The sequence below is a fragment of the Vollenhovia emeryi genome, unplaced genomic scaffold (assembly GCF_000949405.1).
Source record: "Vollenhovia emeryi isolate VEMERY1.0 unplaced genomic scaffold, V.emery_V1.0 DF939136.1, whole genome shotgun sequence".
NCBI lineage: Eukaryota > Metazoa > Arthropoda > Insecta > Hymenoptera > Formicidae > Vollenhovia > Vollenhovia emeryi.
This window is the reverse complement of record NW_011967230.1, coordinates 2,579,531-2,596,270: the sequence shown is the minus strand read 5'-3', so window position 1 is coordinate 2,596,270 and position 16,740 is coordinate 2,579,531. Positions and strand designations below refer to the sequence as shown.

Sequence of the window (16,740 nt, the reverse complement as noted above, 5' to 3'; positions counted from 1 at the left end):
CGGAGCGACGTCGTTGTCGCCGCGCCGCGCGAGGACCGCGAGTGCGCGCGCGACGCGCGCATGCGCGAGTTAGTAGGTCGCGCGCGCTCGGCCGGCTTCGCCGGCGCTCGGCCGATCGCTTCGAATTCGAACGCGCCCACCGACTCCCGCCACACGCTCGGCGGCGGCGGCGGTCAGTCGGTCGATCGTACGCGACGCACGAGGGTTGTGAGGAGTCGCGAGGAGCCGCGAGGATTCGCGAGAGGCCGCGCACGCGACGAGGAGGGATCGTGACCACAGCAGCCGGATAAAAACGATTGACGAAGAAGGCGCCGGGCGGAGAGAGAGAGAGGACGAGGAGGATCCGCTGGATTTTCCATCGTCGTCGTCGTCGTCGTCTTCGTCGTTTTCGTCGTCGTCGGCGACCGCGCGAAGACGAAGTAAATTTGATCTCTCCTCTCGAGCGAGAGCGCCGAGAGATCGATCCTCGCGCGCGAAGACGACAGCTGTCAAAAGTGTGAGGCGACGGGGGGGCAAGATATGGTGTACGGAGGAGGATTCGACATGGTGGAGACAGTAAGTTTTGACTTTGTAACTGATGCATGTTCGTTAATTGTCTTTTCCCCCACGCATCTTGTTCTTGATACGAGCCGTTCGTTGTAAATCGATTCATTTCAAGCGCGCTGCTCTGACAATTCGTTTAAGAATACGTGTATTATGCTGAGTTGTGTGTCACGTTTTAATCAGTTTCGTCAAAAAAGCCCGTTTATTTGACGAAGTGATATTAATGGAGTTACATCGTAGCAAAACTAAAATTGCAAACAACGAAACTAGCTGTAAAAAGTTAAAGCAGGTCGACTTCGAGTGTACATATACATAGATGAACACGTGAGACAGTAAGCAAGAGAAAGTATATAGATGTTAAGAATCGAGTGGTGCGTTTATTCTAACGATCGAAAGAAAAAGAACATTTTTTAGTTTTCGAATTTTCGAAACTTTCATCAGCCGGACTTTGTGTCGATTTAGTTTTGTCTTTTTCTATTATAATTTCACGTAATTAACTGCCTCACGCAATTAACTGTTGCGTTTAATTTATTATATGACGAGGACTCTGAAGTCCAAAATGTTCCACAAAAATTTCGTTTTTCTCTCGATTGTTGGAATAAATACATTCGAGTTTTAACATCTCTCGCTCGTTATCAGTTATTGTCTCGCGACGTGTTTATTTAGCTAATCATTCTCTTTAAAGGATGATTAGAGCTTTCTATAACGTTTGGCACAATTAAAGCAAAATTGTTCGCGCAAGAATTTCATTAATTCTTTACAGTTTATGCGCTAAACGATCCACGTTAAATACCGTAAGAGCAAATTGGAAAATTTCAACTGCACAAAAGTATCGTAACGACTCTGTGCAGTTAGAAATACGCACGGTTTATTGTTATCGTCATATTTCAAAGCGACAAGTGATTGAATTATGCGTCCTGCAAAGAGAGGCGCGGAGAAGGCATTAAACGTCGGAGCGAGGATCGTGCGAGATCCTTCGAGATCGCACGAGTCGCAGTGGCTACGGCCCTGTCGAAGAAAGACACGAGCCGACGAGTCGGTCGTACGAAAGGCTAACTTTCGAATCTACCACCACTATAAGACCGGCAATGTCGATAGTTAGGTACGAGAACCGAGAAATTCACTCGGCTGGTACGTGATGGAAAATTTCGCGGTAAAAACAGAGGCGAGACCCGCCGCCGATCCGCGGTTTTCTTAGAGGCGCAACTTTTACCGAGCAGGTTTATCGTCTTCCGCAAAACGCGTCGCCTCGGCAGGTCTTGCGCGGGTCGCGCTATTCTTCCATTTTGCGAATCGCCAAATATCGTTTGCCCCCTCGTATTTATTTCACTGAATAGATCGCTGCAAGTCGAAGAGCGAGAGATACAATTGAAAATTGTATCGCGTGTATCGAGAACGTAAAAGTATTCTGATTTTGGTTTATCTTCAAACTTGTTTCTCTAATACGCAAGAGATAGTGCACTAAATTTGAGACAATCTCGTTTGGAATTACTTTTATTTATACCCAAGTCAATGTTAATATTATCATTGAGGACATTCAAAAAAATAATCTTGCAACTGCAGCAACAATTTTCTAAGTACGAAAAAATAACTGAGATATAAAAATGAACAGCCAATACTGCGAAATCGCATATGTTTTGTATTTCATCAATTTAAATAACAAAACTTCTATCTGAACTGTTGGCGAATGTTAGGAAGAAAGTCTTTCTGTTACGCCCATCCATTATAACGTTTGATTGTGGTACAGAAACAGTTATATTCCTTACACAGAAAAAAGAATATTCTTCTTTTGAAAATATATTTAGTTTTAACGTGAAAATCTTGAAATGAGATTATATTGCGTTAAAGGAAGAAAAACTTACTTGAACGAAGCAATTTTATATAATTCAATCAAGAAAAATATATGCTTGTTATTTAAGAATAATTTTTTTGAATGGAAGGTAAACAATATTAGAGAGAAAGTAACATATTTTGAAATTGAAAATTATAATGATTAAAATAATTTTAGTGTCAAAATAATTATATGTATTCTTGAAGTGACAATTACATAGTATTTAAATAATAACCGTAATATTGGAATATAAGATTATTAAATGCTTCTAAAGAGAGATTATAGATTGTTACCTATATAGAAAACAATGAACGCGTTAATTTGAGTCTGTAAGACGTAATCTGACACTTTTTTTCCATGTACAAAGATTGTTCTAGCTATGGTACCGAAATTAATTTTTATCTAATGTGAATGATTATATTTAGTCATGAAACCGAAATTTGTCAGCAGGTATTGCTAGAATGTTGCTGTTATAAATTTTGCAGGCTCCAAACATTTTTCTAATAGAAAATAGCGATAAATTTTTGCCGCGACACTTAGAAATCTACCTGCGTTAGCAAGATATTTTTTTGAACGAGCAGCTTTCGACACGAGAATAATTGAAATCTGGTAAAATCAATTTAAATCAATAATAAAAACTGCCTGATAGTAATATCAAAATGGAATATCGAATAATGTAACAAAGCTCTAAAATATGATCGTTACTGACCTAATATTACGTGTTTATATTACGCGCGATACGCGAATGGTTAACAAGGAATTATTAATATTAAATTAGATAAATGATACCCTTTGAGCTTGTTACATTTTTGTATCATTACTCCTCAATTTAGTAAGTAACAGGTAATCATTTCACGGTAATCGACCTATCATTTCGCGTAGTTGGAAACAAGCGAGCTAATTATAAAGATAGAAAGGTTTCGTGAGATCTTCGCGAGGAGAATTTATCTCTCGTGATATGCTCACGAGACCACGGCGCAGGAGGTGGTTGATACGAGCGGTTAAATAAAATTTCTTTAACGCCTTTCCCAATACACTGGACAACTGGACTTTGCTTTTCGAATAGTAGATTGCGCTTTGACAGCAAGCCATTATCGCCGTTTGCAGGCGATAAGTAAAATATTTACACGCGAAATCTCCGTCGGACGCCGAAATAAATAACGTAACTTGAGTACCGCTAAGAATGACATATCGCGAAAGTGAGGAATACAAATGTAGAACATTGTCTTTATGACGAAGATTTATCGGTCAATTGTACAGTGATGGACAGATTGGTTGCGACACTTGTTTTTTTTAGTGAGTCTAGGAACGCGCATATAGATTCAGGGTTACGTTCCAAAATCCTCCTCTCCGAGGAATGTTTTACTCGATGGCCAATTCAAAACCATTTTGAGCGTTTTCAATCTATTTCTCAAATAAAATTTTCCTCGGAGAAAATGTTTCGCGGAACGTAAACCAGAATCTAAATGCGCGCCCCTAAACTCATGAAAAGAAAACGTATCGCAACCATTCCGTCCCTCGCTGTACATTGTACGACTCGTTACTGTTTTATGCGTCTTCGTCTTTTCCTTTCGTTCTCCCTCGATTCTTAAAATCCGACCTGCGGGAGACACGGCTTTTCGCGTCCGTCCGTTAAATTTCGCTCGATTTCGTTCAAATGCTCGATAAATTTACCGTTGCCCGCGTGGACGAATTCCAAGCTCTCGTTCCGATCGAACGACCGAACGGACCGCGCTTCAGCCTTTGTCCAGGTTATCGTGAGAGAGTTTTCGGTTGCCGATACGGAGCGGCACGCGCTCATATCGTGCGAAACTTATTGTCGGCGATAGCCGGGCAACGCTGGCAATACGCCGCCGGCGACCGGAGTCTCGGCCGCGTAAACAGGGGTGCAATTAAAAAATGTCAGTAGCCGGTCTTTGTGTGCCGCGGGTGCATTGTATATAGCAGGCGTCCTTGCCGAGTCGATTCGAAATCCTGTCTCGCGCGGGCTCGCATTAGCGAGGGCGTGGTTGGTCGTTCGTTCCTGGTCCGAGGATAGCCAGCCTCGTAGTAATTGCACCAGACTCGTTTCCACCGCACGACTTTTACGGTTTCGACGTCTCCCCTCACCCCCCCTCTCTCTCTGTCTGTCTGCCCCCCCCCCCTCTCTCTCTCTCCCCCCTTTTTTTTAACGTCGCAAAACTCATAACTGGATGTCACCACACGAAGATCTGCTCTGATTTTAAATAACACGACCGGCTATAACCTTCGATCACCGTTCACGCGTTATTTTACCTGGATTTTACCTGAAATCGGACACTCGATCCGTGCTTCGGGTCCCCAACGACGCGGACGAGATGTTTAATGCTGAAAGTAGCGAGAAAAGATGGCGATCGATGGGGTTTGCGACGAGGCGAGTGTGAAGTGTATTTCGCGCGAAAAAATATTATTCTTGTTATCGCCGTAAAGGCTCTCTTTAAGCTCCCCCGTGTATCGCGCGTGTTGTTACGCGAGGAAAGTTACAGATAATATACGACACGTAGAGCTATTCGTAGAGATATTTCTGTTCCTATACTTATCGATAGTACATAAATTATGCGGGAAACGCTAAACGCCAGGTTTCTTTCTTTTTCCTACAAAGTTAAAGCGGTTGTTGGTATTTATTGCGATAAAAGTTCCGCTATTTATTGTACGCCGGAGTTAAAGGTGGAACGCGTCTTTGATCGTTAACGCGAGGGACATTTTTCGCGAGGTGAATTAAATCGATTTATTCGTGGACCAAGGCGACCCTCTCGGTTTTCTTGGAACTGCGACATCGCGTCTCGTCCTCTCTTCCTGCCCTTTCATCTTTCTTCTTTTATTTCGCGTGGTTTTGACTTTCCGGCCGTCCTATATTTTATTTTTAACGAAACTCCCGTTTGAGTTGGTTTAAAGTGATTTCACTACCGCCGCGTCATTAATTGTTTTCATTATCATTTCCACTTTTATCTCTTGCAATAACCTGAGATTACATCCATCGAATTTGAATTTAAAGATTTAAATTTCTTCGATTGTCAAATGCTCTGGTACTATCTACAAATTTATCATTTTCGAAGAATGGTAGTGAAATGAACAAAGAGTTAAACTGCATGAATTCAGCAAGCTTATATTTTTGCTCGACATCCGTTTTTAAAAATTCCGCATGTATTACGTAATATTCGGCCATACATTTCGAGATATAAAAAATGATTCAAATTTTCTTGTATTCGCGGGTCTTTGAAGTAAGCCAGAGCAAAACGACAATGCAAAGTAGGAGAGATTGATTAAGAACCTGTTGGCACTTTATCGCTTATTAATTAACTAGGTTACCAATGATTCATGATATTTTCCTGGTTATAAAACCAGACTAAAATTCTTTAAAATAATTTAAATTCAAACTGTTATTAAGTTCTAAATATATACAAAAATATTACGAATTATTACATTTTTGCCGCTCGAGATTGAAACGGCTTTTACAATATCGTCACGTCAAATTGCTTATCGCATTCTACATACGTACGTCACGTTCGTGTCTATATTTTGCGCGAACAAGTCATTGAATTATTATCCCGAAATAACAACGCTCAACCATAATATAGGTCTGTTTGCGAAAAATCGTTATTTTCCTGTCACTTGGGGATGAAATTCTCGAGTCTGTCAGAATCCCGATACGTGATTTCTGAAAAACTTTCTAATGTCCATTTGATGTCGATTCAATTACTTTTTCCATACGGACATAATTTTCTTTTAAAATTTACTCCGAAAATCATCTAATCATGGGGCAACATGATATTTTGACGAACTCTGAGTTTTTTGAAATTTTACCATACATTTTATACTAGTGAAATATACACGAAGAACATTTTCTTTTAAAATTTACTCCGAAAATCATGCAATCGTGGGACAACGTGGCATTTTGACGAACTCTATGAGAGTTTTTTGAAACTTTACCGTACATTTCACTAGCAATTATACTCAATACACAATTTCACCAGCAAAATGTGTGGTGAAATTTCAGAAAACTCTGATAAAATTCTTCAAAATGCCACGTTGTTCGACGATCACATAATTTTCAGGATAAACTGTAAGAGAACATTCTCTCCGTGTAGTTTCACGAACTGGAAAAAAAAGAGAAAAACTTAGTTAAACTGGGATTAAAGTTAATCTGCGTTGGTAGAAATGGGCATAAATCGCGCAGAATGTCTGTCGGAGGGTTCGCGGTGTGTGCCAGTTTAGCTGACAGCGTGCGCGGCCGTGCGGTACCGTTCTCCCGTACTTAAGGGACATGAAAGGTCGCCGATATTGCTAGCGCAAGCGGAGCATAAGTCGCGAGTTGCGCAACCCCAGCCGGCAACCTCGCGAGAGCGACGTCGGGTTGCGTGTCGGCGCCCGCGATCTACGATCTAGGATCGATCCCGGGCTCGAAATCGAGGACATTAATCAGCGTTCGGCGGCGCTTGTGCACGTGGGTGGCCGTTACTGACGCAAATCGCAAATGGCTCTTTCTCCGTTTGCTGCGTTTACCCGTGTTGCGCGAGGTAAAGCGAGCGAGGTCGAGTCTCGTTGGCGCGGCAAGGCAGAGCAAGGCAAGGCAAGGTAAAGCGAGAGCACTTGGATTTTCGAAAGGCGGTTTCAAAGGTCGCTCGCCCCCTGCGATACCTCTCGGTTCCCATCGAGAAAGCGCGCTCGTGCAGCCCATGCGTTCCTGTATGAAAAATAAAAAAATACAAATACAAGAGAGAAAAAAGAAAGCGTTTCTCTGGGAAATGCCACGCGCGAATTCCCACGATTTATCGTACGGAATGTATATAATATCGCGAAACGATATCCGTAACTTCGCTCGACCGACGTGCGAACGAATAACCGTCGTACGAATTGCCGTAAGTGAAAAATCTGTCCTTTTACTTCTCAACGTTATGAGCCACGATTCTCATTATTACACTGATTGTGAGAAAAGTGTCCGAATACATATAATCCAATTGCATAATAACAAACGGATGTATCCGAACAAATTGTATATCCGACGTGAAATGCAGTGACCGATGAAATTTGACTGAAAAACCGATCGCATTTTTCATCGGATATACAATTTAATCGAACATTTCTCTCGGTGTGTGCTCATGCTGCAACGCCTTTTGTTTCGCGATAACTCGCGGCACTTGCAACCACTATTACACTCCGATGTCCTTTGTCTCGTCGTTCAAACGAAGCGTTCGCCACCTTCGCGCCGAGGCGTCTTCGAGATACTTAAATGTCGACACCCGTCAATCCTCAACGACGTCTCTATTTCTTCTTTTCGAGTCGAAAAGTTCTTTCTCAGTCCTCGATCAAGCGACGGGTTTCCCGGGAGCAATTCATTAACGTAGATTAGAGGAATTTAAATGCTTAAAAGTTAAAACCCTGTCCCTAGACTTGTCCGTCGCGGAATTGAACTCGCAGAAGTCCTTCGACTTCTAATGATTTTAGACATGAGATCGTGATGGGATCTCTCTAAGATCGCGCAAAACTCGCGGACGGAGATCGAAATGCTCCCTCGGGCGCATAAATTACGATATCACAACCTACAAGCGCCGTATTAGTCTTAACGTATATGTGTAGAGAAGACGTACAAGGACGCGGCAGAACGAAAGATACGCGCGTTACGTGTATCCCATATTGAAAGGCTCCGCACGTTCGCGTGCACCTCTGACACGTTGCTGACGGTGTTACCGGCGCTTTACGGTTAATGCCGCCGTACGGGGGCAAGGCATACGGGATTAACTGTATACGGGAAGTCATAAGGGAAATATAGCGCGTGTGACGTATCCCGTCGATCGAGCGGATTCCGCGATCGCAACAGCCGTCGCGGAACGGCGCGCATCCGGCGATGGGACGTACGGGGGAGACCGAGTGGGTACTTAGCCGCCAGCTGATCGGCGGAGAAGGAAACAATGTGAAGAAGCGGCTGCGTTACGGCGCGCGTTCGGTACCGCTGCGTACGTTCCAATTAGTGTTGAGACGAAAGCATCCCGGTTTCACCAACGTCGCTTAACTTCAGGCTTAGCTTCATTCATTCTTTGTCTCTTTCTGACTGTTACTTTAGAAAGAGACAAGCGCGAAACTAATTGTGAGATTAGAGTTACGCGACGTTTGGTGAAACCACCGGGCCTTACACGTTCAAGTCTGTGTTGGCGCAGTTTCAAACTCCCCGCGGGTGGGTTAGGTTTTATCTTACTTCGACAGATAAAAGCGACACTTGAAGTGTACTCGAGCTTACACGAAATGAGTTGGAACTCTACTTCGGTACTTGGAAAAACAGGAGTTCACTTCCAAGTTGACTCGTACCTGGATCAAGTCTTTTATGAGCGCTTTACTAGAAATTTTATGTATGAAACACACACGCACACAATGTCTCTTAATGAAACTTTAAATTACACTTCGTACACGCACCGTGAATTATGCCGTGAATTATGGTGTCGCTTAAGCATCGTGCATTAGGCTCGATCGGTGGTCATTAGTGCGACTAAATTTAGTCCGAGGAGTTCGACAGAATAATTTGTCACCGTCCCGCTACCTCTTTTCTGCTCGATTAAAACGCCGTCACGAGTACAAATGTCATAACACGCGCAAAAACGAGTCCCAAGTCGATTGCTACATTCTAAGCACATTACGTAGGAGTCCACTTCACGTCCCGTTTCCCGACAGTGGAAATAAAAGTGACAATACTTACTATCGACTTTTTATCGACGTAAAGAGGCACTTGGCATTTCTTCGACGACTTCATTCGCAGTCTATCTCTCTCTCTCTCTCTCGTTATTGTTTTACTGCGCCGGGAAAAGTGTACCTTCCTCTACGCGCGCGCGTTGCTTTTGAAAATCGTGCGTGCACTCGCGATAATTCGTTTCTCATTCGCTCCGATTCTCTCGCAAATGCAATTCTATGCAAATACCTTACGATTAACGGAACCAAAATGGTAATAAAAATAATGAAATCTAAATATTAATCATGAATTTTCTTCGTTCGCAGAATACGTAATCATGAAAATGCAACCATCCGTCGATCGTTACGATCCGTTTTTTTCGTTCACATTTATTAAGTCCCGTCTCTATTAATTCCCTCCTTTCTGCTGAGGCGCTAACAATCTGCTGAAGCAAGAAGGATAAAAAATATACCACTTTGTAAGTTACATTACGTAGGAATCGAATTTTGCAACAGCTGCGTGATTGAACATCTCTCTTCTTTCCTTTTCTTTTTTTCTAAATTGGAAAATGTCAAGCGGCGTTAATGTTTTATTCGCATTTAATTTCCAGTCCCGTTTAGCCGGCTGCGCACGTAGGAAAGAGAGATTTTCCTAGGAGTCTTAATTTGCGGCTCCCTTCGATCGTTTAGAGGCGTAATCGCGCTTTCTTCCAATTCGTCTCGGTTATGCTGCGTACGCCGTGGTATTTACGCGCGGCTACGTGATCCTACGTGTATGTACGTGGGTAACCGCTGCGGCAACCGAGTTTCTTCGGTACGTGACTTTACCGTTAGGCCGCTTCTCCGCTTCTTCTGTCCGCGAGTTGCCTACATACGGAGCAAGCCACTATACGCGTTTAATGAACGAGTTTTCGATGTTTCCTCTCTCTCTCCCCTCCCCGTCTCTCCGTCTTCCCTTCTTTCCCTCTCGGTCTTTACGTCGGTTGAACACGACGAGCGATTGACGATTACGATACCTCGATACCTCCGAGTCAGTAAAATTCTGTTAATTTGTAAGAAAGGTGTATGGTAAAGTTTCAAAAGGCTTAAAAGGTTTTTTAAAATATCACAATTACATGATTTTCGGGAGGTAAATTTTAAAAGAAACTTCTCTCCGTGTCCATTTTACTAGTATGAAATGTATGATAAAATTTCATAAAACTCATAGAGTTCTTCAAAATGCCATGTTGTCTCATGATCACATAATTTTCGGGGGAAAATTTTTAAAGAAAATTCTCTCCGTGTATAGTTTACTAGTAAAATGTGTGATACAATTTCCAAAAAACTCTCGTAGAGTTCTTCAAAGTGCCATGTTGTCCCACGATTACATGATTTTCAAGGTAAATTTTAAGAGAAAATTCTCTCCACGTAGCAGCCTGTAATATATTAGATAAAAACGCAAGTTATTTAAAACGTGGCACAGTCAGCAACAAGCGGTTCTAAAGTGCACGAGGACACGCATAAAAAGATTTGTGAAGCCCAAGATATTTATGTATTTTGTACTGTATATGCGTAAACATTTATGCGAAAGGTAGAGCAGTTTGAAATATAAGTTTTCCTTATATCTCATTAAGAATGCGAGTCCGAGGCAGAAGAAGATATTCTTAAGATACCGGCAAGGTTTGCAGAAGCAACAAGAGCGCGAGGGCCATCGCCGAGAGGGAGAACACGAGTTTCATTTGAATAGAATGGATCGATAGTGATTTACGATACTCGATGCCGCGCGCACTCGTGACCGTTTTCCATTTCTCCTAGCTGCTCTTTACCGCCCCGGCCTGCCTCTTTATGAGCCTCGTACACATGTCGGTATCAGAAAATTCAAGTACGCCCGCGCGCGTACGACGCGTTGCGCGCCGCGATTTGCGACGGGAATGGAACAAACGTGTACGATCGACAGTTACGACGGAGGGCTAATTGCGGGAGCGCGAATCCCCTTTTCGAAACACCAGCTATCTGCGCGGCCGGTCGCTAATAAAACGCTCCGCGACGTGCTACTTGATCGCGTCTTACAACGCGCCGAGCGGAGGAGGGAAAAGAATTTTAAGAAACAACGGCTCGTATGATAAAAATCAAACAATAAAAAAAAGAGAGGGCTCAGAGCCTAGGCAAGATGGTGTCGGAGAATTTTATTAGATAAAAAATGTATACGCTTCGATCGCAAACTGGACCATCTTCAGTATGGAGTTACGACATCGGTATGTGCAAATAATACAAAAGTGACATTACATTGTCCGTGAAATGAAGTACGAAGAAAAAGGATTTTACACGAGAGTCATAGAGCGAGGGCCCCAGCGAGGCGATACAGTTTCGCATTACGCGGTGCCGTAATCGCGAGGGAGCGGCTGTCTCTTTAAGTGGAAACCAATTCGCTGCGCGTATCGCGTGCGAAGGCGCGCGATACGTAATGGGTGGAAAAACAGGAAGATTACGATCTCTGATATTACGTACACCCTGTGCCGTGCGCACAAGCGCGCGCGGGGTTTAACGCGCGTGTCAGACGGTCTCGACGTGTCGGGAGAATGACGACGCTCCGTCGTGCGAAGCTATGCGTGAACCATACGCGACGCGGTGCGTTCGCGTGCAACGGTATCTCCCGCGGCCGTCTGACTTTGACGCGCTTCATTCACCGGGAGTGCGCGTAGCGCGCGCGAAACGTTTCGCACACAAGTCGGAGTCTTGGTGGGAGCGGGGGTAGAAGGAAGGGGAAACGCACTTTGACGATAATACCTTTGCAATGCGTTGCCGTTAGCGGATACGGCAATGTTTCGAGCTCGTCAATTTGAATTTTAAATAAATACCCGAGGGTGAGGAGAGTGGATGAATAACTAACTATTGCAATTGGAGCGTCGCTCGCACCGTTTTAAATTCGCAAAGAAATCGCGCGCGTTTATTGAAATATTATTATTTCCGTTTAGTCCTTTCGCGCCTGCCTCGACGGAGCGTCAGATAATCTCGTTAAAAGCGATATCTGCGTCACTTTGCCAAGTACCAGTTGCTCCTGACAATTCAATTCGGATCCCGTTACCTCTAAGCCCCGATATGATATAATAGATACGTTCTTTCGAATATTCATTGAAGAAGTTTAAAGAATTCCGAGTCACCCAAGTCCACACAAAAGAATGTCCCGAAAGTGAAACCATGGGCCTGAAGTGTAGACTGCGACAACAATTTGCTTCCCCTCGCGAACGTGGTTTTCTTAAGGTCTGCGTGCGCGATGCCAGAACTTGGTCCAGGACTTCTGTGGCACGTTGCTCTGATCATAGCTCGCGCGAAATCCAATTATTGTGCGATTCCTTTCGTTTCATACAGACCACCATAAACCTTTTTTAAAGTGATACACGAACCAAGTGACGATGCTGTTTCCCCCGGTCATATTCGAAGACAAAAAAAGGAAAAGAGAAGAACATTGATCGATGGTAACAAATGGCGTGGTCGCGGCGAGAGGATGACGGCAACACGCGTACCCTATCTGGCGCGAACACACGGAGGCGGATTCTCAGAACGGGAGGCCATTACCGGTACACGGTCGCGTACTGATATCTCAATATGTGCCCTTAGCTCGAATCCATTATAATGCCTCGGGTATACCGCGAGGACAATCGTCGCGCATGGTCGTGTAGAGAGAAAGGTAGCGAGAGACAGAGAGAGAAAGAGGGAGAGAGAGCCGTTCGGTATTGCTCCGCGAGAATAGCCATCCGCCGCACCAGCGCGTTCCGGGAACGCCACCCGGGGTTCTTTCGCTTCGAATTTCGCGCCAGCGAAGAATTCGCCACCGCGCTGTCGCGAAATTCAATCGCTCGATTAAGGCGTACCTCGGCAACGAGCCCCGTCGAGGGGTGCCTCGGATAACGGAGCGATATTTCGTCGGCGAGGGATTTGCAAGAGGACGCTCGTGCGATTCTGCACCTTTTGCATCCAGAACTGTCAATTCGTGGAAACAAATTGTGCCACGTAATTTGTGTATTACACAAATGTTTTTCACGAACTGACAGTTCCAGATGCAAAAGGTAGAAAAGGTGCAGAATCACTCCAGCATCCCCTTAAGAACGATGTAACATAATAAGCAGAGCCGAGGAACGTGTTTCAAATTCGATGACTCCGCACGGAGACTCGCAGGCCGATAGATCGCGATACGGCGCTTCGCATTTACATGTTCATCGCGGGGCGATAAGGGCGCGCGAGTCTTCTGGAAGAGAGAAAGAGGGCTCGCGACTGAGGGCGCAAGGCCCCGTCGTCATTTCGCGAACGACACGTCTCGATAAAGCCGCGGCTACAAGCAGTAATTTCGCAGAATACACACGGGACGCCGGGGACGTGTATTCGCGGACGCGAATTACCGTGTCGCTACGCGCCGTAAACACGGCGACGTTATGTCTCCTACAGGAAGTATCGACGACGTTTTCTCCCTTATTCTTTTCTCCCCGCGATTCCGCCCGCCCCCGCGTCTTTCGTACGCGCGGGCGTTTCTCCGCCGCGTACGCACATATCGTCGCGCCGCGAGAATACGCTCTCGTTATATGGCGCGTATGCGCTATCCTGGGAAACGATAACACGCTTCTTACGTATACATGTCACGGGGGCGGCGTTACAGAATTTTGATCGCTCGGAGGAAACGACACTCGCTCGGGGGAGAAAAGTCTTGTCGCTATCTACAGTTTAGCTCGCAGTTTCACTTTCACATCTTGCGTGGATGTGGGTGACTTGGAATTCTTTAAACTTTTTTTCGAAGAAACTTGGAAGGAATGTATTTATTATATCGAAATTCGTAAACTTCGTTGCCTTGTACTATTGCATAAAAATGGAACGATAATTGGATGTTTCGACCTTTCGCGAAGATTACAAGCACACGGAATTTTTTCTTAAAATTTATCCTGAAAATCATGTGATCGTGGGACCGCGTGGCATCTCGAAGAATTTTATCAGAGTTTTTTTGAAATCTTACCATCACGAGACACGGTAGTGTCTCGCGCCAAGTGTAAGCGAAGCTAGTACACGCGCGCGAGACCGACCGTGTAAGTACATTTTACTAGTAGAATGTGTAGTAAAATTTCCAAAAGCTCTCTTAAGCCTTGTGTCCACGATCCAAGAACTGTTACCAAGTTCTAGTTTCGAGAAATGTGTAGCCAATCAACTTGCAGCTTTTCCGTAAACGATGTACACATTTCTCAGAACTAGAAATTGGACCCAGTTCTTGGACCCTGGACACTAGGCCGTACAGTTCTTCAAAGTGCCATGTTGTCCCACGATTACATGATTTTCATGGTAAATTCGAAACTTCTCTCCGTGTACGCGGCTTAGTTTATCGAAGGCATCTTCTAGCTTACTTTTCCGAGAATGTTCGATCGCATCTCCTTGTTTCCCACGATCAATTTACTGATTGACTTGAATGCGAGAGTCCGTCTAATACGATCAGTAGGCTTTTACACTAGTTCGAGATACGTCAACGGAGGTACATTTCACAGAATATACGCGCTCCTTCGTATATACATCGTGTGTGTGATATAATCCGCTTCGTTCACCTCGGGCGAGGGTATGACAATGGCATGGTTACGTGGGTAGCGGACAAGAAAACTGTGCGACTCCTACGCGAGCGGCTTTCCAAGAAGTAGTGCGCCTTTGCGTATGCACTTATTCGCGATAGCGGTCCTTTTCCTCTCTATATTCCTCTCCGTGTATCTCTTCTTTCGGTATTTGACGTTGAACACTCAAGTGGCAATGCTGCGAATAATCCCGATCGTTTCCCCTCGCATCCGAACGACTAAGTTCGTTCAGTCGCGCGCGAACCAGCTGGACCTGGCGGAAAAAATCACTTTGAAGCGTAAAGGTAGATCCTTGCATTATCTTTGTACGCAGAAACAAATTGCTGTTGAATTTAGAAAAATTAATAACGAGGAATAAAGTTTATTGTCGGCAGTATATAATTAACGAACGCAGAAAGGATAGACCGAGGGGGAAACCGCTGAGGGCATTGTGGTGTACAGATTTGCGGCATTACTGGGCATTACTGGGCATTTTTGGGCATTTTTGGGCATTAGTTTGGGCCTTACTGGGGCATGATAAAAATAAAATAAGATAAAGTAAGATAAAACAAGATAAATAAGATAAAATAAGATATAAAGTAATGCCCACTGGGCATTAGTGGGCATTGGTGTACAAGATTTTGGTCTGCGGTTTCCCCCTCGGGATAGACGACCCAACTGGCGATGGTGTGAATTGTTTATTAATTAATTAATAAAATTAAAATATAATACATCCAACGTTTCGGCCGTCCAGATCCTGGACATTTTCAAGGATTCGCATACAACTAGTCAAGACATATCAAAGTCAAATTATAAAATTGAACAAATGTCTGTCGCTAAGGCATCGGTTAAAAACATTAAGTCGCTTGAATCAAACGACAATGTCCACGCGGGCTGCCGGCAACCTAAATAATTCACTCAATTGTATTTGCTGTGGATTTTAATTTTACGCATCGAACCGAACATCCAGATTATTAAGACAACGGTCTGATGTTTCTCATGCATTAATACTGATGCTGTTTCAACCATTTTATTTCAATTACGCTGATATCGTTGATACATTATTTATTCCCGTGTAGTCACTTGCGGGGTCCGCGAGGAAAATATCTATGATATCACGACAGAATTGACAAGAGTCGCTTTAAATTTATTCGTCTCAACTGATGCATTTGAACCTTTTAACCGTCCGCAAGTTGTAAGAGATATCGATGTTCTCATCTGGTATAATTTTTCTACCTTCACGTAGATTTCACAATCTTCTTAGACATCTGCCAGGCAGGAAAGAGGACGTTTCGTTCAACACCGTTGAATTGATCTCTCTTGGCAGCTCTCTTCTTCAAAATGATCAAAAATCATTATTATCGTTTTATTTTTAACTCGCCGTATGTTCTTGTCCGGTTTTTTTTTTCGGGGACCGCGCCGGGTCTCTACTCTCTCGATTCAACGAATCTACGCTCGATCTCACCGCGTTCGCCGATTCCTCCGCGCGTATGCGAGCCACGCTCCGCGCCGCTGAATTAAACATAAGTCAGCGTGCGCATAATATATGCCGCAAATGTTACCGGCATGGCGGTTGTGAAATGCGACTCGATAGTTGTATCCGCGCGGCTTTTTGGGGAAGAATTCCGTCTTACTCGCGACTTCGTCGCAAATACGAGCCGCCCGTTTTATTTTCTCTTCGTCCTTAAACGCGGGATAGTCTCCGTAATTTTATACACCGCGTCAAACACACCGCGATAATCGTCGCTTTATCGGGGGAAGAAACTCTTACTGATTTCATTAATTTCACGCGAGCGATCGACAAATATTTTGCGGGCACAGAGCGACACGAATTAGAATATCTCTGGGAATACGAGGTGAATACAGCGAGGCGCAAACTTCCTTAAACGCGGCTCACGTATGTATTATATTGATATTTGTTTAGCTATGATATTACGCAATGTTTAGAAGTAACTGTGGGATCGGAGAAAAAATGAAAAGAGGTATTTATCTTGTGGCTGTCATGTCGCGCATTCGATACGATCGAGAAGGAACACAAACTGCATTTCCGGACTGCATCGCGCAGCCGATGTACCGTTGCGTCTTGCCATCCATCGCGATAAAGCGCGGAGACCTAGAGAGAGAGAGAGAGAG

The 16,740-nt window shown here is 44.2% G+C and overlaps 1 protein-coding gene across 1 annotated transcript in view; it reads left to right on the top strand.

The window, feature by feature from the left end:
- Nucleotides 1–156: 156 nt before the first annotated feature.
- The window catches only part of LOC105567654 (DNA-binding protein D-ETS-4), a 48,706-nt gene continuing 32,122 nt past the window's right edge, over nucleotides 157–16,740 (top strand). The window contains exon 1 of the mRNA XM_012022702.1: nucleotides 157–555. Within this exon, the coding sequence (XP_011878092.1) occupies nucleotides 520–555 (36 nt within the window). The 5' untranslated portion in view covers nucleotides 157–519. The remainder of the gene's footprint in view (nucleotides 556–16,740) is intronic.